The sequence below is a fragment of the Panthera uncia genome, chromosome B4 (assembly GCF_023721935.1).
Source record: "Panthera uncia isolate 11264 chromosome B4, Puncia_PCG_1.0, whole genome shotgun sequence".
Taxonomy (NCBI): Eukaryota; Metazoa; Chordata; class Mammalia; order Carnivora; family Felidae; genus Panthera; species Panthera uncia.
This window is the reverse complement of record NC_064809.1, coordinates 87,873,927-87,895,728: the sequence shown is the minus strand read 5'-3', so window position 1 is coordinate 87,895,728 and position 21,802 is coordinate 87,873,927. Positions and strand designations below refer to the sequence as shown.

The 21,802-nt window shown below is 42.0% G+C and overlaps 1 protein-coding gene across 1 annotated transcript in view; it reads left to right on the top strand.

Annotated features, from left to right (window-relative positions):
* Positions 1-6,381, top strand: part of WIF1 (WNT inhibitory factor 1) — a 68,155-nt gene extending 61,774 nt beyond the window's left edge. Inside the window, exons 8-10 of the mRNA XM_049625912.1 lie at positions 1,707-1,802; positions 2,797-2,892; positions 5,506-6,381. Of these exons, the coding sequence (XP_049481869.1) occupies positions 1,707-1,802; positions 2,797-2,892; positions 5,506-5,627 (314 nt within the window). The 3' untranslated portion in view covers positions 5,628-6,381. The remainder of the gene's footprint in view (positions 1-1,706; positions 1,803-2,796; positions 2,893-5,505) is intronic.
* Positions 6,382-21,802: the final 15,421 nt, after the last annotated feature.

The window sequence follows — 21,802 nt, the reverse complement described above, 5'->3', positions numbered from 1 at the left end:
CTCAAACAGCGCTTGCCAGTAAATCATATTGTAGCTCACTTCCTTCAAAGCTTCATTTGGCCATAAAAAGAACAACTTAGAGAATAAAAGTGTGTTGTTTTAGGATGAAAGTTTCATTTCTTCTCCTTATGTGCTGAGGCTTTTGTAATGAGTATTCTGCTAAAATGTAGAAAATAAAAAGAACAACAATTAAAAAAAAATCCAGACTCCTCCAGTACCACAATCTAATGGCTGTTTTCTCTCTTTGGAACATCATTACGCCAGTCAGCTCCGGGTGAGCAATCCTTTTCCTTCTACTTCTTCAAAACATTCAGCCTTAGGATGGCAAATTCTAGATTGCAGAGGAAGAATAAATAGCTTCTGGAGTAAGAAAGAAGACAATCATTATGTAATTTTTACATCTAAGGCCCTATCCCAGCTCTAAAATCCTGTATCTAAAGAGCTGTGAACACATTAGCAATTCTCATTTGGTCCCAAGATCAAAGAAAGAGTGATGTATCATTAGGATCTAAGACATTCCAGAAAAATGCACAGGTGTGGTATCGGGCCCCTTTGGTGCCCTATCTCATATCGTCCTCAGCCAGCCTCTTACTCCAGTTACTGCTATGGCAACCTGTTTTGCACAGGCATAACCTGATTGCACCTCCTCTTTTTTTTTTTTTTAAGTTTATTTTGTCTATTTTGAGAGAGAGAGAGCAGGGGAGGGGCAGAGAGAGGGAGAGAGAATCCCAAGCAGTCTCCATGCTGTCAGTGAGGAGCCCAACGTGGGGCTCCAACTCACAAACCTTGAGATCTGACCTGAGCCAAAATCAAGAGTCGGATGCTTAGCCGACTGAGCCACCCAGGCGCCTCAGGTTGTATCCTGTCTTAGCTGCTCCACACTTCTCCTGCTTTCTACCCAGAGACTCCTCTGAGTGCTAAAAAATCAGTGTGCACTCACATAGTGACACATTGGCAGTGTGAGGAAGCTGTCCCATAAGGTGACCCTCGGCCAGTGGGAGACAATGAAGAAATGCTCCCCTCTCCCTTCTTAAAAGTGACTTGAGGGTACAGTCTCCACAGCTCCTCAGAAGGACCCAGCAGGATGGAGCCTGGTCCAGGATAGAGCCGCGATGATGGCCACCCTGCAAACATACTTTTGTGTTGGCTTTCCCTCCTTCCATTTTTCATTCTCCCTGTCCCCCCATCCCGGTTTCCTAGGGTTACTTCACCAAAGACACGCTCTGACTGCAAGCCAGCCCTGCTCTCTGGGGAATCCTAGGCGGAGAAAGATCCTGTCAGGTACAGGTGCAGGCCTGCTTGCGGAAAGAGCGACATTCAAAGTCTGAGCTCCGAGGAAAGATCATTTAGAGGTTAATTCGTATCTTAACTTTTACTCTATCTTAAATTACAAGTGTTTATGAATCAGAAGTTTATTCCGTTTATAAACAAGTAATATCAATACATTTATAGAAATATAAATGTGTGGGCAACACATTTACCGTTGAAGATCTAAGTTAGAAATCCTAAGTAATAACACTAGCCTGTTTGTTCCAAAGAATGAAACTCAAACAGTCTCAAAGCCAGAGTAGGTCGGAAACAAGAGGGAATCGCTGCCTTTAAAAAGCAGTTATCTTCTCAAAGCCCTGCCCTTCCTTTGTAAAATATGATGACCTCTGAACGAAGCACTGAGTTCCTTGCCTGTTTGCATCCTTCTCTTGTTTCAGGCAAATGCCCGCAACCCTGCCGAAATGGAGGTAAATGCATTGGGAAAAGCAAATGTAAGTGCTCCAAAGGTTACCAAGGAGACCTCTGTTCAAAGCGTAAGTATCCATACACAGAATCAGCCTGGCTTGGGGGAGCTCTTCCTACATTACTTCTTCACCCACTGCATGTTGCCTCGGCATTACGATTAACCTCTCTTCACTGACATATATGTTCCCTTTACCTAGAAGAAAAACACTGTATGAAATCCATGCATGTAAAAACAACAACAACAACAACAACAAAAACCAGACATATTCACACACAAGCAACTGAACTTTTTAACTATTTGGAGTTTTCTTAAGGAAAATAAACTTCCATTCCAGCAGTTTCAAGGTCCTACTGAACATCTTTTGTGAATGAGAAGCATCAAGATTAGTTTAAGATCTCTGTCAGGACTTAATTTTTTTTAATTTTTTTTTTTTTTTAATTTGAGAGAGAGAGAGAGAGGGAGAGAGAGAGAGAGCATGCATGTGTGAGCCTGGGCAGAGAGAGAGAGAGAATCTTAGGCTCCACGCTCAGTACGGACCCTGACACAGGGCTCAATCCCATGACCGTTCAATCCCATGACCCGAGCTCAATCCCAAGAATCAAAGGTTCGACTGAGACACACAGGCGCTTCAGGACTGTTTCAAAAAGTCCCAGACTGACTTAGAGCTGGAGATTGGCTTAGGGAAAATAAAAAGCAACAGGGGATGAAACCCAAACTAACACATTCTAAAGAACTACAAGAGGAGTGCCTGGGTGGCAGTGGGATCTCAGGTTAAGTGGGATCTCAGGTCGCGATCTCGCGGCTCATGGGTTCGAGCCCCACATCAGGCTCTGTGCTGACAGCTTGGAGCCGGGAGCCTGCTTCAGATTCTGTGTCTCCCTCTCCTCTCTCCCTCTGCCCCTCCCTTGCAAGTGCTCTGTCTCTTTTTTTCTCTCTCTCTCTCTTTCTCTCAAAAATAAATTTAAAAATTAAAAAAAAAAACCTGCAAGAAAAGCAGCTGTGTGATTCTGTGGAACAACGAAAGCTCAGGAAACGCTCTTTTTTGTCTCCTCTGATTCTAGCTGTCTGTGAGCCTGGCTGTGGTACACATGGAACTTGCCATGAACCCAACAAATGTCAGTGTCAAGAAGGCTGGCACGGAAGACACTGCAATAAAAGTGAGTGGGAGCCTTCTGAAGAAGGCTTCTGAACTAGCTGTATAGATAATAAGCCACTGGCCCATTTTAGACACAAAATGAAATGGGCTAAATTCAACTATTTCATTTTGATTGATATCTTCCCTGTTGGAAGCAGGAATCCAGGCATCGGAGAGATGCCAGTGAACAGAGAGACAATGCCCTGCCTGGTGGAGCCCAGGTTCTAGTGGGAGGGACAGTTAGCAAGTGAACAAAATAAACAACGTGGCTTCCATCCATCTGGCGGTTGGAACTCAGTCTCCTAAGCGTGGGCCCGCTGTCCACTTTTCCTCGGAGGGAAGGAAGGCTTCGGTCATATCACATCCTTCAGTAGCAGAAGCCCACATTGGGCCTGTCATATCGGGTCTCCAAACTAATGGGCACAAATTGAACAGATCATTTCCACCTCAGATGTTTTCCTAGATCCACAGTGTCCAGAGGGTGGTGCATGTAGCCCAGTGAGTACAGAAATGATCAGCTAGGCTGAGGGAAAATATCTAAGCATGTTATATGTAAGTATATTTATACATCTCAATCCAAAGCCTCTGATTTTTGTGCATATTTTATAATGTTGACATTATATTATTATGATGTATATCTAATACATCTACATGCAGGTATATACGTTTGTTTGTTTGTTTGTTTGTTTGTTTAAGGTGGGTTGGTGTCTAGTCGAGGTTACACTAAGCCATTGATTTGAGCCTTTTTCACTCACTGAGTTGACTGTATGGTACATTGAATTGGCTTCAGATGGGCAGAGCTTAACAAGACTTGCAGCTTCTCCGGAAAATAGTCCTTTCCCCAGGTGGTAATGGTTGAATGGTATGTCCCGTGCTGGGACATACGTGGGGGAAGGCTTTTTTGAACTAAAAGAGACCTGTAGAAAACTAACCATTTCCAGAGACCTTTTGGGAAAGAGTAAGCAAAATCCGTTTAGGGGCCCTTAACTCGGGATACAAACCCTAAGGTTTGTCCCCAAATCAAAGTAGCTTTCAAGACGTCCTCAGGCCTAGGGATGAGCCGAGGTCACACACTGTACCTCCCAGGCCTCAGTTACAAAGATCTTCTGAGACCCCACATTTGGGGCTTGGTGACCAAGAGTGATGGCCAGAGAGTAGAGGGGCCCCGTTCCTGCCGATACACCCATCACTCCTCCAGAAAGAAGGCAAGTTAGGAGGCCTCAGGTGGCATCGGAGGCCTCAGGTGGCATTGGTGAGCAATTCTCACAGGTCTGCCAGCCCCAGACATCGTCATTCACAGACCCGGTGCTGAGAGTGTTGTCATTTTGTCATCGACTACGTGGCTCCCTCAGATCAAGGCATTGCATCAAGAAGATGCCCTGGTGCTTGACTAAGATGCAAATGTGTTTTCTGGGAGAGGCCACCCAGCCATTTGGTACATTAGCTTAGAGAATTGGGCTGGAAGAATGAGGTTTATTTTGACCAGGGGGTGGTGACTAGGAAGCTCTGAGGCACAGAGTTCTGCTGGGAACAGATTCCCAGCGAGGTGACACTTTGGGAGGTCCTGGGCACCCAGACATGTTATTGGGGAGGAGGACACTGGAGACAGACTTCCCGGCTGAGGCTCACCCCCGGCCAGCAGGGAGGTTCGGGCTTCATGGGTGGCGGGGAGAGCAGCAGGGTAGGGATTTACTCCAGCGCGTTGTTGGCTCACGTTCTGGCTATTCCATGAGCTACTAGCCTACATACTGACAATTCAAAGAAACACATTCAGGAACAAAGTATTCTGTTCTCAGTAGTTATTTAATGGCATGCTTGCATTTAAAAACCACAGGGAACAAACGGAATGCCAAACTCGACTCTAATGCCCAGGAAGATGGTGGGAGATTTTTAAAATGTGATTGCTGTCTTGGATCCGTTTTAGAAAATCAGTAGAAATGAGTCAGTGCCCCAGGCACCTCCAGAGGTTCACAACCAGGAGGAAGGGAGGCCCAAAGCTATGTTACTCCCTGTTACAGTTCACTTACAAGTGAGCTGGAAATGCACAGATGCCCACCTTGACTGAAACTGACAAATCCCCATTGATAAGGAGTCAGTTCAAACCATAACCCTTCTCTAAAATGTATCATAGAAGCCCTTACTTCTTACCCAAATCCTATTTTATGTAAGTGCAATAGCCACACTTGATTGTGTGATTGATATGAACAGTGGGGGTGTTCTGGATCAATTTAATCGAGGCTGGTTTTGCAATGCGGTGAAAATAATCAAATCCTCTGCAGAAGCATCCCTGCTTTGGGGACCTCAGTGCTAAATCCCTACCAGCCCTTGGGTGGAGAAAATCATTCAGTCACATTCATCCAAACTTTGATCAAGAGTTTCTGCATGGCCAAAACATATAGTGAATCAGAGCTTCAATGGAAGGAAGCCAGATTGGATGGTTCCTAAAATGGGTTTCTTTTTTAAACAGAGACCCTGAACCTGTAACATCTCTTCATTCAGGTGGCTTTTTGTGGTGACTGTGGTCTTTCACTCTGGGATGAAAAGGGAAAATGGATTTCATTTGAATGGTTAATAATGAATCTGAAGAGCCCGTTTTTGTAGTTTCTTTTCTTTTAAGCTGTGAATAATTTTACAGGGTACGGAGCCAGCCTCATGCATGCCCTGAGGCCAGCAGGCGCCCGGCTCAGGCAGCACACGCCTTCACTTAAAAAGGCCGAGGGGAGGCAGGATCCACCTGAATCCAATTACATCTGGTGAACTCCGACATCTGAAACGTTTTAAGTTACACCAAGTTCATAGCCTTTGTTAACCTTTCATGTGTTGAATGTTCAAATAATGTTCATTACAGTTAAGAAAACTGGCCTGAATTTTATTAGCTTCATTATAAATCACTGAGCTGATATTTACTCTTCCTTTTAAGTTTTCTAAGTACGTCTGTAGAGTGATGGCATAGATTTTCTTGTTTCAGTGTTTTGGGACAGATTTGATGTTATGTCAGTGGATCAGGTTAAAACTGTGTCTTTTCAGTTGTGTAGCTGGCAAATTATTTCCAAAATTGCAATGCATTCACGGTGTCAAGGGGCTGGGGAACACTGAAGAAGATACGTGGAACAAAAATGCATAAATCACAGCGTTTGGATGAAGCACTTAATTGTGTTGAAGTTACAACATTTCTAGTGTTATTGTCAGGTATTTAGACATTTGTCACATTTTTAAAATTCCCCTTGTTTGTAAATTCTCAACACAATATATTTTGGCCTTACCATGATTCCAGAGAATTCACTAGAAAGAAAGAAAGAAAGAAAGAAAGAAAGAAAGAAAGAAAGAAAGAACACTGTGGCAGTGGCATTTAACAATATAATATATGTAAACACAATAAAATAGGGAATATAATGTATGGACTTTTGGCATTGGCTTGAAGCAATATAATATATTGTAAACAAAACACAGCTCTTACGTAATAAACATTTTATACTGTTTGTATAAAATAAAGGTGCTGCTTTAGTTTTCAGAGGGTTGTATGGAGTGGTCTTTGCATGTGCTATCTTGCGGAAATAAAGTTGGTTGCAGTGAGTGGTAGTGAACACTCTGTAGTTATCATGAAAAAGAGAAGAAGTTCCCATCTCTGACCCTGCCCTGCTCCCCAGGCCCGCCCCTCCCTCCCAGCTCTCTGCCTTGGCTCTAGCCACACCGCGTTACACCTTGGTCACTGCCTGCGACCTTCCTATGTATGTCAGTTCCCGTGTAGTTGACATTTCTTTCTTTTTTTTCAATATATGAAATTTATTGTCAAATTGGTTTCCATACAGCACCCAGTGCTCATCCCAAAAGGTGCCCTCCTCGATACCTATCACCCACCCTCCCCTCCCTCCCACCCCCAGTTGACATTTCTTTCAAGAAGTCTTCTCTAACTAGAATATGTTAAATTTCCCTTCAGTAGGAGACTTTCTAAGACTTTCTAAAAGTGCCAGGATGTTGCAAACGACAAGTGCTACCATTTATTCAAACCTTACTGGTTCCCAAGGACACTGTATGTGTTATCTTACAATCCTGTGAGGCAGGTATCATTATGCCCTTCTACAGATAAGAAAACTGAGGTAGGGAGATATGAAGCAGTTTACCCAAGATCACACTTGGAGGGTCACGTTTGGGTTTTTTTTGTTTTTTTTTTTAATTTTTTTTTTAACGTTTATTATTGAGAGACAGAGAGAGACAGAGCATGAGCAGGGGAGGGGCAGAGAGAGGGGGAGACACAGAATCCGAAGCAGGCTCCACGCTCCGAGCTGTCAGCACAGAGCCCAACGCGGGGCTCGAAATCACAAACTGCAAGATCATGACCTGAGCGGAAGTCAGACGCTCAACTGACTGAGCCACCCAGGCGCCCCTAGAGAGGGGCACGTTTGAATTCATGTCACCTGACTCGGAAGCCTTAACTGACACTAGACTATTCCTCCTCCTTCCCTTTTCTCAGCAAGTACAGTAGAACACAAAACTCCACAAATCCTAAGTAGGTGCTTTCCAACATATTTTATTCTCTTCATCCTTCCAGGGGAATGTGGACTCTATTTTATAGAAAATCTAAAGCCTACACATTTTCTTTTCCTGGGCAGTGGCATAACGATTTGTGCGGTTTAGCGGCATGACGTGTTATGGGAAGTGATCAAGGGAGAGTCTGGAAGCAGACTGAACACATCTCGTTGTGGTCCTAGACCACAGCAATCTTTCTCCTCTAACTAGCCAGGGCCCGGTGTGCCAGCTTCTGCTCACACATACTTGGCAAAGCCAGTCAGGACCCAGGGAGCTAACTGGGGGATCTGAATATGAGAACCAACTGATTTAAGACTTTGAAGTAAAAATCCAGATGCTTGATGATGAGGATCCAAGATGGCAACAGAAAGTTAAGTTTGGGGATATGATAATAGTACTAAGAGCTAGGGGCACCTGGGTGGCTCAGTCAGTTAAGCATCCGACTCTTGATTTTGGATCAGGTCATGATCTCACAGTTTGTGAGATTGAGACCCGTGCTGGGCTCCCCATTGACAGCACAGGGTCTACTTGGGATTCCCTTTCTCCCTCTCTCTCGCGCGCGTGCACACACACACACGTGCTCTCTGTCTCTCTCAAAATAAATAAACTAAAATAGTACTAATAGCTAACACTAATAGTACTTAGTTTATTCTAAGCCCTTTACCTCATGAATGAGTAATAGAAAGGTGGAAAAGTTAGACTGAAGGCAGGGTAACAAAGCACAATAGCCTAGGTTGGTCATCTCCAAACCATTTGACTCTACACTCCATTGGAAATGTCTGAGCGCATAGTCCTACACGTGCTTATATTTATTTACATATATAACTGGCATGCATTATAAAAGCAGAAACGTGGAAGAGATAAAAATATTAATACTTTCACCACTCACCCAGAAGACAGTTTTATGTGCACCCTGGAGTACAGGCCCCCACAGGAGAACTCAGGCAAAGACATCACTGAGGAAAACACATCGGATCCGAAATGGCTTTAAAATTCGTGAGTCTGCACTTGAGAGGGATTTCAAACGTAAGCAAGGGACTGGGCCACCGACTGCATGTAGGGTTTAAGAAAAGAGAAAATCTGGGGCTCCTGGGTGGCTCAGTTGACGAAGCATCCAACTTCGGCTCAGGTCATGATCTTACTACAGTTTGTGAGTTCGAGCCCCACGTCGAGCTCTGGGCCTCCATGAGGCAATTTTTCTCAGGGCCCGTTTCCTATCCTCTGTCTTCCTCTCGCTCTGACCCTACCCCACTCATGCTCGCTCTCTCAAAAATGAATAAACACTTTTTTTTTTTAAAAAAAGAGGAATCTGAACAGTGATATGAATGACCGAGGAGAAACAATACGGGCAGCGGTGAAGGCTTCCAGAGATGTTGACTTTGGTACTGAAGATGTTGAGTTTAATGTGCCTGTGTGGGACATCTTGGTGGAAATGACTGGTAGTCATTTGGAAATACAGTTATCAGGAGGTTAGTCTGATACTGTGTTGATTATCAGTTATAAGTGAATGGTACTAATTATATATCGAATTATTTTTAATATACACATATATAACAGCTTTATTTGGTGAAGTACAGTACGATTCACTTGTATTTTATTGTGTCTTTAGGTCCTATATAGTTAATACCATTTGCTGCTTACCTGTGTGCATGTTTATTTACACAACAGTAGAGCCTTTACAATTTGGCAAATTGAGCACTTCCTCCCTCCCTTTCCCACCATATGTATTATGAATCTTCATCCAAAATATGCCCCATGGTTACTTTGTCTGTTTATGTAGAATCACGATAGAGGCCAGCTCTTGAAGCAATGAACAATATTGCGGGATACAAAATAATTGCTGTTACTCTTACGAAGTAACCACAAAAGAGGGGAAGGGAGAGGAAGAAGAAAGAGGAGGAAGGGAAAGAGGAGGAGAATTATTTATGTAAAACACTTCTAAACAATAATTTTAAGGTTAAAATAGTAAGGAGTCAAGGCAGTCTGAGAAGATGTATGCTGTTTGGCAAGATAAAATAAGCAGGAAAAATTAGGCAGGAAGAAATAAAGGTTAAACAATAAAACGGGCCCAGGAATGAGGTTAGGACAAAAGGTATACGGGGATACCCACACACTTGTGAGAGGTGGACCACACGTGTTGCTCCAAGCCCTGCTCCAGCCACCTCAAAGAGGAAATCAGGGCTGGTCACGAGTCCCAAAGACCACAGACACAAAAACTAGTTGCTCAGGAGAAGTTAAACTATATAAGGCACTTACATTAGGGCTGGCTCAAGGTAAGTAGGTCTGCAGGAAAGCTGCTTTGGCGTCCCTTCAAGCAAATAGCCTTTCAAATATCTCTTCCACATATATTTACAGAGGAGCTGCTTAAAGAGGTTTAAAAGGGGGTGGGGAGGTTGCTGACAGGGTTCAGCTTCTCATCCAGTATCCTAGGCTATTTGTCTCCAGTCCTAAAATTCCATGCCCCACCCAGCAAACAGAAGCTCTCCAGCAAAATCCAGCCAAGATGCTCAGAGGGAAGTTCATGGAGCACATTGATCATGCTCCTTGAAATTCTTAGCACCTCCCCACGTGGCTTCTCAAAATATTCCCTTCAATCGTGTACAGTACTCCTCCTAAAAGTTTTGGTAACTAGATTGTTGTCCTCATCCTATTCCCTGTCCGGTGATCCTTGCGGCACAATATTAGCTCGCTGTGCTAGGCATCACCCCAGACGAGCCAGCCCTTCCACCAGCCCTGATTGCAAGTGGAGAGCAATGTCTCCCGTGGGTTCTCCTAAAGACGTCCGAAGGTCACATATGACACAATGTTCTCAGTCATATAGACAGAGCAATAACAGGACTATTCTTTCCACGCTCTTCAAGAAGGCACATATCATCACAATTAGTACACTTCAAGAAAAGCATTTCTACCAAAATAAGGGGGGATAAGGAAATATAATGAGGTGAGAAAATTTTAAGTTAGTTAAATGAGCAGAATGTTTGGGTGGCTCAGTGGAATAAGTGTCCAACTCATGGTTTCGGACCAGGTCATGATCTGATGGTTCATGGGTTGAAGCCCTGCATTCGGCTCTGTGCTGACGGCATGGAGTCTGCTTAGGATTTTCTCTCTCTCTCTCTTTCTCTCTCTCTCTCGCTGCTCCTCCCTTGCTCATGCTCTCTCTTTCTCTCTCAAAATAAATAAAATAACCTTTAAAAAATAAATAAATTCGTTAAATGGGAAACACTGACTTTCAGAAGAATTTCTTGGGGCAAAAAAAAAAAAAAAAGAAAAGAAAGAAAGAAAGAAAGAAAGAAAGAAAGAAAGAAAAGAAAACAAAGGACTCCAAAGACAGGAATTTTGTCGTCATAATTTTTAGGCAGTTTATGCAAGTGGTACAAATATAAAAGTTTAATAAGCATACTGAATAAATGTCCTCCATATGGCTCAACATAAAAAAAAAAATAGAAACAATTATACAGGAAACTGACATCATAAAACAAAGTATTCAGGTGTTCAGTAAGACTTTTTAAAATTCAAATATAAAACTCCAATTGTAAATTGATTTTGCACCTATTTATTGGTTTATTGTTAATAAGAATATAGAGATTACAAATGAAAAATAATTTTTATTAAGCTTTGGCATTGCAGGGCTTTTTCTTTTTTCTTTTATGTTTATTTATTTTTGAGAGAGAGAGAGAGACAGAGCATGAGCAGGGGAGGGGCAGAGAGAGGGTGGGGACACAGAATCTGAAACAGGCTCCAGGCTCTGAGCTGTCAGCACAGAGCCCAATGTGGGGCACAAACCCACAAACCGCGAGATCATGACCTGAGCTGAAGTCAGTTGCTTAACCGAATGAGCCACCTAGGCACCCCTGGCATTGCAGGCCTTTTTCTAAATAACACATTTCCCTTCCTAACCATGCTTGGCTGGCACAACTGTTGAAATGTCCTGGCATTTCTTGAAAGTCCAGACCAAGAGAAAGCCACTCTGAGATGATAACTAATCCATGAAATTCATAAGAGGGCCATTGAAAGTTGACTCACCACAAAGTAAATATCAGCTTCTTGCTCCAGTGAACATGACACTGAGCATAGCCTTGATACTGGGTCTGGGGCCATAGGTGGGAGAGAAGAGCAGGAGGAGAGCAGAGAGCCTTGGTCAACAATAATCCAAGAGGAGACTAGCTACATAAAGGGGCCCAGAGCAACATAAAAATGTGGGACCCCTTGTTCAAAAAGCATTAAGTAGGCGCCTGGGTGGCTCAGTTGGTTAAGCGTCCAACTCTTGATTTTGGCTCAGGCTAGGTGTAGGGCCTGCTTGGGATTCGTTCTTTCTCCCTCTGCCCCTCCCATGCTTGTTCTCTCTTTCTCTCTCTCTCTCAAAATAAATACATTTTTCAAAAAAGCATTAAGAATATCAACATGGTGACCTCAGGGCATTAAGCCTGGGGTCTTTCTCCATGCAGAGCCTGTACAGCTGCACCGTTCACACATTCATGCAGCTGGCCCTGTCGAGGAGCAAGTTCCTAGGTCCATGGACAAGGATGTTTAGAGAAAATGCAAAACATCTGCCTGTCCTCAGGCACTGGCCAGATAAGCTCTTCTGTGCCTGTCCCACTCTCAACTTCAGAACCCAAGCCTTGAGAATGGAAGATTCATTCGCCATGGAACCAGTTAAGTCAGGGACCATGTACTGAATTGTTCCTGTGTTAATACTGCAGACACAAAAATGGGGAAGAAAGTATGGGGCAAATTAAGAGGACAAAATTTATTGCTTTATATGTCAATCTAGCGAAGTTCTTTGAACCTCAGTTCCTGCTTAAGAAAGAATTTGTAGCTTTCAATTAAAGGTCACAAGGGAAAGATATTTTTCAGAATTTTATGAACAATTTTTTTAACCAAAAAGATAATTTTGGGGTTTTCCAACTTATAACTGCTGTTCTTTATTAGAAGACAGAAAGGCAGAAACCTTGCTGGAATTGGGATCTAAAGCTTTGTTTTAGAAATGAAGTTCATCTCCACCCATGGAAGCTTGATTCAATGAAGAGCCTTATGACACTCTCCAGAAACCCCAAAGACAAATGTCCTGCAAAGCCCAAATTAGTCTTGCCTCACTTTAAGGAAACACCCAAAGCTAATTTGTAATTATTTTTTACTTTGTAAAGATGAATATTTGCTCTGTGTTTGCATTTAAGCCCTAAAGTCTCTGGGAAGGAGCAGAAGCAAAGCCAATCGTGGGCCCCTAATCCATGTTGATTAATGGATTATTGGGCACCATGTTGATTAATGGATTATTGGCTTGTGTCACAAGAGCTAAACTCCAAGTGTCCTACTGGAGTTTTAAAGCCACTCTGCTCTTCAGTCATTTGGATATTTTGCCCTGGCCTCTTTATTTGGATTACTTACTACCTTGTTTCTAAACCCAACCCAGACCGAGAAGGCAGCAGAAAACCAAGCCAAGATGAGCCGTAAGGTTGTGGCCATCCTGGGTCCACATTTCAGCCACCCTTGAAATGACCATGTGAACACAGGTTATCCCATGACAACTTGTCTCAACATAAGTGGCTACACATGTACCGAAGGAAGTTCCTACAGCAGCTGTACCTTTAGAAGAAAAAACAAATGACCTTTGAAACAAACCATCAGGTTGAAATTGAAGCAAGTTGTAGCTTCCTAGCCTTATCCAGCGTCCACATCTACATGTGTGTCAGTTCAAGATGACACTCTGGAGGTGCGTTGTGGAGACTTATAACGGAACAATAGGAGAACCAATTAGGTGGCTTTCTGGTGACGAACCTTAGCCAGATACAGAAGTGGCATTCCAAAGTCTTTAGAGAAGCTTTCTGTGGAACTTTTGGTTCACAGCATCTCTGGGAGGGGGTTATTAGTTCGAAGGAGAAACTGAGGCTAGGGTTTGCTGAAGATCACAAGCAATTGATTATTGCTAACGATAACCTCAGTGTGGAGATTCCAAAATTGTTCCTGAAGAACACCAATTGCCTGGGATGTTAACATGATTTACGTGGAAACAAGATGCTGGGGCCAAATAATCTAAGAGATGAAGAGTTACACCACATTAGGGAGTTGTCTTTAGAGCAGCGCTGCTCAGAGCCTTTACTACACTAGATGCATTGTGCATCTCCAGGAGGGGGCTAATCTCCAGCATTCCCCAAACTAACTTGATCAAAGGACTTTTTTTCCCTAAGGCATCTCCTGGGGAATAAAATTTTACACAGCACACTTTGGGGCACACAGTCCTAGAACAGATCAAAGTCTCTGAAGTTGAGTCTTTACTACACAGTTTTTTTTCTTCAGAATTTTTAATGTGATTCTGTTTGAAGCTAATTCAAGGAAAACTAAAACTTATGACTTATAACACAAAGAACTTCCAGTTTAACTTGTAAATCAGTTGGTTTTATATAATTTGTTTCTTTTTCCCCTACATATTCCAGAATAAGCTGATGTTATATTCTAGCTTTAAACATTAAAGGAGTATTAGGAGGGGTGCCTGAGTGGCTCAGTCGATTAAGCATCCAACTTTGACTCAGGTCACAATGTTGCAGTTGATGGGTTCGAGTCCCACATTGGGCTCTGTGCTGGCAGCCCAGAGCCTGGAGCCTGCTTCGGATTCTGTGCCTCCCTCTCTCTCTGCTCCTCCCCCGCTCACACTCTGTCTCTCAAAAATAAATAAACATTAAAAAAATTTAAAGGAGGGGGTGCCTGGGTGGCTCAGTCGGTTGAGCGTCTGACTTCAGTTCAGGTCATGATCTCTTGGTTTGTGAGTTCGAGCCTCATGTCAGGCTCTGTGCTGACAGCTCAGAGCCTGGAGCCTGCTTCGGATTCTGTGTCTCCCTCTCTCTGTCCCTTGCCCACTCATACTCTGTCTCTCTCACTCTCTTTGTCAAAAATAAATAAACACTAAAAAAATTTTTTTAAATAAATAAAATTTAAAGAAGTATTAGAAAACACTTTAATTATTGTAAGTACTTTAAAAGTTTAGATAGACGTTTACAGCTTTCGGAATTAATTCATCAACAAAGGATAAATGGATCATTATAATGAATTAATTTTCTAGGTATTTAAGTAGCATCTGACATTTAGGGAGCTGGTGTGAACTGCCTAGCTAAAGCACTTCTCTAAGTGAGTTACCTTCAGATGGTGTCTGTAGTGATTTATAAATTCTTGATCTCCACATTGCTTCTTAAATATTGCTCAGCTTTAAATCAGAGGTAGAGATGGCAGGCAGAGAACAAAAGGTTACCGGCTAAAGACTAACAGGGAGCATGATGCATCAGAAGAACAGCAGACTGGAATGAAGAGACCCAAGCTTCAACTCTGCCCCTCTATAGCTGGTGGTTCTTACCCAAGATCCCTAAGATGTTGGTTTTGAGCTCGATGCTGCCCTCCTCATCCCCCTCTCTAGGCCTTTTCTTTCTTCCTAACAGTTGGCTCCCAAGCCCAAAGTGCTTTGAATGCATCAGGCATTCTGAGAAAGTGATGGAAAACCTACCATCGCCTCCATTTTGCTGCCAAATCAGTGCTGTTCTTGGGTGCCCATGCTCTTAAATGTGGATCTCTTCTAACAGTAATTAGTCATTTCTGGTGGCAGGAGAGGACTTTACATTAGTGCCAGGGCTTTTCTAGGGCAATTTAAAAAAATACCTAATTTCAGCATTTATAGAGCTTTCTTGTCAAATAATAGCAGTAGCAGTAGAAACTAGGTAACGCTTATATATCCTTTGCTGTGTGCCAGGCTTTGTTCAAAGTTCTTTATGTACATTAATTTAAATAAGCTGGAGTCAGTTTATACCAGCTCATGAGAGAATGTTAATTGTTAAATTTTTGGAAATTTATGAACAGTTTAACAACTGTTAAACACAGCCAGTATTAAATAAATTAATAATTTTTAAAAACAAGGTTGGGGCGCCTGGGTGGCTCAGTCGGTTGGGCGGCCGACTTCGGCTCAGGTCATGATCTCGCGGTCCGTGAGTTCGAGCCCCGCGTCGGGCTCTGCTGACCGCTCAGAGCCTGGAGCCTGTTTCGGATTCTGTGTCTCCCTCTCTCTGACCCTCCCCCATTCATGCTCTGTCTCTCTCTGTCTCAAAAATAAATAAACATTAAAAAAAAATTTTTTTTTTTAAAAAAAACAAGGTTAACAAATGCTCAAAATGAATCTCTCCCTAATTAACTTATTATTATCTACATTCCTGAGGTTATTTCTATGTAGTGCATCTGTGTTAAAGGAAATGTTATGTCATGGTGAGCTGCTGTGCATCTCTTCCCAACTCCATATTCAGTGATGCTACTTTGGTGGCTTCTAATTGTCCATGGAGGGAGTATTTACCCCACGGAGATTGGCAAATACTACAAATCAAGAGAGCTGGCTGTTAAACCTTTACTTTAATCCTTACCAAAAAAAATTTATTTTTTCTTTTTTTAAATATTTATTTTCATGAGAGACAGAGACAGAACGTGAGTGGGGAAGGGGCAGAGAGAGAAGGAGACACAGAATCCAAAGCAGGCTCCAGGCTCGGAGCTGTAAGCACGGAGCCCAACACAGAGCTCGAACCCACAAACCATGAGATCATGACCTGAGCCAAAGTCAGACACTTAACCAATTGAGTCACTCAGGTACCCCATAATCTTTACAAAAATTTTATGAGGTTTGTACAATTATTATTTCCATTATTTAGATAAGGGATCCAATGCACAAGATGTTAAGTGACATGTCCAGAGTCACACAGCTAGTTAGTGCAATCCAGTACTTGAACACAGGCAACCTGGTTCCAGAATCTTCTACTCTTTATGATTATAGTCAGTAACATTGCTTTGGGTACCACACAAAATATAGTGTATACAAAAATGGTTGATATGTAATTTCTTCCCAAGTGGAAAGAAGCTCATGCCCACAATACAGTAAGAGTAGTCAAACAGAGGTCCTAGAACTTCAGTGGTTGAAAATGAATGACTGAATAAATCAATGAATGCACTTCATTCATAAGAAAGGTTTACTCCAAAGGAATTGGAAACCTTTCTGTCTTGTGGACCTGGGACTGTTTATAACCTCCAGATAAGCTGTGTTTCAGCTTCTACTCTTGCTCCATTCAGCTATCATTTGAAGAGTCATGACTTTTAAAAGAAGGAGAAGAAGAAGAAGAAGAAGAAGAAGAAGAAGAAGAAGAAGAAGAAAGAGGAGGAGGAAGCGGGGGGGAAGGAGAAGAAGGAGAAGAGGAAAGATAAATACCCAATAATCATTTGAAAGGTAAATGAAATTTAAAACAAAATGGGATATCACTTTTCAGCCATTCCGACACAGTACAAGTGTTAGAAAAAAATGTGAAGCCACAGGAATGACCATCTGCTCATAGTGGGAATATACAATGATACAACCAAGTAGGAAAGGAGTTTCACATTATCTTGAAGAGTTGAACATACACATCCTCTAAGATCCAGCAATTCCATACCCTAGAGAGACTTTGCATATAATGCCTCAGGAATCATGAACAAGGATGTTTGTAGCAGTGTTGTTTATAATACCAGAGAGTTAGAAACAACCCAACTGCCCACTGACAGGACACTGGATAAATAAATGGTGGTATATCCACACAAGGGAACACTATTCAGCAGTAAAAACAAATGACCTCCAGCTGCAGAAATCGTACATTGGTAAGATTTCATTTTCAAAAGAGACAAAATTAAATAATACGCCATTTGGGGGCACATAAAAAAAACAGTGGTTTCTTTGTGAAGATGCTGAGCAATAGGATTGGGAGGCACTCATTAGGGTTTCAAAAGCATCCAGGGAAGGGGCACCTGGGTGGCTCAGTTGTTTGGGCATCTGACTTTGGCTCAGGTCATGATCTCACGGTTTGTGAGTTCGAGCCCTGTGTCGGGCTCTGTGCTGACAGTTCAGAGCCTGGAGCCTGCTACAGATTCTGTGTCTCCCTCTCTCTCTGCCCCTCCCCCCATCATTCTCATTCTCTCTCTCTCTCTCTCTCTCTCTCTCTCTCTCTCTCTCAAAAATAAATAAATATTGGGGCGCCTGGGTGGCTCGGTCGGTTAAGCGTCCGACTTCAGCTCAGGTCACGATCTTGCGGTCCTTGGGTTCGAGCCCCGCGTCGGGCTCTGGGCTGATGGCTCGGAGCCTGGAGCCTGCTTCCGATTCTGTGTCTCCCTCTCTCTCTGCCCCTCCCCTGTTCATGCTCTGTCTCTCTCTGTCTCAAAAGTAAATAAATGTAAAAAAAATTTTTTTTTTAAATAAATAAATAGTAAATCAAAAAATTCAGGGGTGTCTGGGTGGCTCAGTCGGTTAAGCTACAAACTCTTGATTTCTGCTTGGGTCATGGTCTCACAGTTCGTGAGATGGAGTCAGTCTCCACACTGGGTGAGGAGCCTGCTTGGAATTCTCTCTCCCCCCTCTCCCTTTGGCCCTCTCCTGCTTGCTCGCTCTCTTGCTCTCAAAAAAAAAAAAAAAAAAAAGAATCCATGAGGTACTATTTCTTAGGCTGGGTGGTAGGTTCAAGACTATTTATTTTATTTCTCTAAATATATTGTGTTGCTATGCACAAATTATTCCTAGTATGAATGAAAATAAATCCTAATGTTCACAACAGAAAAATCAATAAGGTATGTGATCAGGTGATCCTCAAAGGAAGAGATGTCAATGACTAATAAACCAATTTTTAAATCATCAAATTTACTAGTAATCAAATAGTTGCAAAACTTTTACTGTAAATTTTTTAAATGAACAGCATTTTTCATCAGTCAGATTGGCAAAGATATTTTTAAATAATACTTAATGCATATGTTAATGCAATGAGATGGACAGTTAAACTCTGCTTCTAAAAGCGTAATCAGGACAACTTTTCTAAAAAGTCACTTAAGGGTACATCTCAAGGCTTAAAATTTGCTTCCTTGACTCAGTATCAGAAAATTATAAGAGATTCAGTCAAAGATTTAGATTCAATATAGCCCCAAATGCAAAACATTTGCCCATTCATTTGACAAATATTTATGGAGAACCTACTATGTGCCAAGCACTGTTTGGGGCAATACTCTAGTGCACAAAATTGACAAAAATCTTTACCCTCTTGGGATTTACATTATAGTGGAAAAAATAGGTAATAGACAGTAAACTTAGTAAATAGCTAAAGTAAAATAGTACATGAGAGAATAGATGGTGTGGAAAAAAGAAAAAGAAGAAGCAAGATGAGGGGGATCACGAGTGGCTGGGAGCAAGTTGAAGAGGAACAGGTTGCTTCACTAAGAAGATGACAATTGAGCAAAGTTTTAAAGGAGGTGAGATATCTAGACAGTGGGTCCGTGGGCATTCCTGGCAGAGGGAACAGCTGGTCCGAAGATGCAGGGACACAAGCCTGTCTGGCAATTAGAGAATCAATAGGGGGTCCAGTGTGTCTGGAGAAGCCTGAGCAGGGGGAGGAGTAGGAGATGAAGCCAAAAACCAGAGAGAAAAGAGTTTGGGGCAGTTATGAAGGGCTTCAAAGGACTTAACTCTTAGCAAAATAGGGCGCCTTTGCTGGGTTTGGAGCAGAGAGGCACAAGGTGACATATTTTTAAAGGATCCAAATGTTCAAACAATAAGAAAATAATGAAATAAATTACAGCAAATTTTACGCTTGTTTCTAGTAGGAGCTCTGAAAATATTTAGAGGACAAATAAATATAATAGAATATTATACAACCATTAAAATTACAAATTCAGAAGCACCTGGGTGGCCCAGTCTGCTAAGCATTCGATTCTTGATCTCAGCTCAGGTCATGATTTCAAGGTCATGAGTACACGCCCTGTGTTGGGCTCCACACTGGGCATGGAGCCTACTTCAAAAAATAAATAGAATAAAATAAAATAAAATAAAATAAAATAAAATAAAATAAAATAACAACTTTAAAGAATATCAGTGACCTGGAAAAATGCTTATCATGAATGTTAAATGAAAAAAATTTGATTAAAAAGCTGCATGCAAGTTATGGCTCCAATTTTGGAGATAGATGGATAGATAGGTGATACATAATAGAAACAAAAGTAGATAAAATCTATAAGGAAATGCCATCAATTATGAAATGGTTTTAAGTCATTGGTGAAACTATAGATGTTTTTATAGTATTTGTATTGTCATATATTTCTGAATTTTCTGTAATAAAACATATTACTTTTATAATCAGAACAAAAAAATAAACGCAATCTTTAAAAAGTCTACTGTAACCACATGGTATTCCTTATGACTTCTATGGGGAATGTCTGGAAATATGTCCATCGATCAAAATTATGAGATTCGTTCTGGGTTCACGGGAAAATAGAAGGTGTTTGATATTCATCAGCTGAATTTAGCAGCAGGCAGCCTGCAGTTCATCAATGTGGCTGTCACCAGTAGTTCAATAAATCCATTGGAATCACTACAGAAGAATTTCTAATGGGATCATGGAAACAATTTGGCTGGTAAAAAACAAATGATTAAAAAGTCATTACATTATCTACCAGGCAGGAGAAGAATTGCCTAATTTAACCGCGAAAGTCACTACAAAAGACCAAAATAATTACAGTGTAAGTGGATACCCAAAATAAGGGATCATTTAATTTTAATGATACCTTGAGAGAAAATTATGGGTGCAGGGTGAGTTCCCCAGAATCACGTAAAACAGCTCATTAGCACCCTTATTGGACTCAATTGACTGCTCATTTGGATCTGAGGCACCCAAGTCCCCCCTGAGAGCTCCTTCTTGTTAATTTCATTTTGGTGTCTTGGTCTGATGTCTTCAAATGCCTGCATCTCACTTAAGGCATGCTGGAGGACAGGTTTCCCATGAGATGCATCTCCTTTTAAGTTCCTACAAGGCTCAATTTGTAGCAGGATTCCATCCTTCTGTAGCCAAGAACATGTTGAACCGTCAGAATAACGTGGCAATTTGGTCTATGAGGCATATGGAGTGATGAACAAGAAAAGAGTCCTTAAGAGAACCAAAAGTGGGATTTCCATGAAACATTTGCCAAGCTTCTGGAAAGTTGTTTTCCCTCCTTAAAAGGAAAGGGTCCATGTCCCCTATTTCCTGCGGAGCTGGAGCACACCCTTGTACAAATGAAATCTTCAAAGTATCTTACCTAGCAAAGGTGGCTGCAGAATTAACTTGTTGCTCATTTATTTACTCAGATGCTAAGTTTAAAGGTATGAATATGCCCTGCATTAAGAAGTGAATCTTTCAGAGGGAAAGAGGATAATTTGTTAACTTTCTGTGGGACAGAGGGTGTTGTGGGGACACAACAAAGAGGCCTGAGCTAGGGAGGGGAGAGGTGGTTAAGTTTCCTTCTACAAGAAATGCCTCAAGTTAACGCCAAACAAGTTAGGTGGATAAGAGGACGATGGGATGATTCTTATGATGTCTGACCCAAGATACTCTGAAAATAAGCCCAATACTGCTGGTTTTTATTGTTATTGCTGTTGTTTTGTTTTTATGAAAACAACTTTTCCCTCTAATTACATTACATGCTATGCATTGTGGGGGATAAGCTTAGGAATCCCCCAGGCTTACATCAATGGGTTGACAAGTCATAAAGAAATACAAAGTCATAAAACGCTCACACCCGAATTTGGATCAAACAGATTGGCACTCCAAGAATAGGGGATGCATCTCTCTCTACACTTCCTCCACTCATGCTCTGTCTCTCTCTCTCTCTCACTTTCAAAAATAAATTAAAAAAACATTTAAAAAGAATAGGGGGGTGTAAAAACACCCCAAGAATAGGGAGGCACAAAGGTGCCAGGAATAGGGAAGTGCAAAGGCACCCCAAAATATGGGGTGCAGAGCCCCCAAAATAGAAAGGGAGAAGCAAAGTCCTGAGATAGAAATGATGCAAAGGTGCCCAATACATAGGAATAACAAGATTAGATAGCCAGGGTGAAAGCACCCCAAGTTTAGTACTAGAGCAGAAAGCTGCTTTCATAGGAGAATAGGGCCAGGTTAGGTAAATTGGTGAATTGGACTTTGGACCGCTGTGCTGCAGGCAAAGCAGCCCAGAGCAGAGATGGTTAACAAAAGAAAAGGTGCCTTGTCAACCCTGAGGTTACTCCCCCTATCTGTCTCATCCTTAAGCTAATAGTTAAGATAAACAGAGCTGCTGCCTCCTGTCTGCTGTAAACAACCTTCCTCCTGACTGCCTGGTGCCCGGATTTTGTTTTGTATTAACCCAAACCCCTAACCACGAATATCTTCAAGACCCCCTTTCCCTCACATCCACAAGTTAATGTTCACAGATTCATTGTCCCTTTGTGCACATCCATCGCCATGTTTGTAAGCCTTCTGATCCTAATAAAACTGGGCAAGGACCCTTATTCGGGGCTCTTGTCTTTTCCCAGACATTAGCCATCTCTGACTTTCAATCCTGTGTCCGCTCTCTTGCTGGCCAAAAGAGAA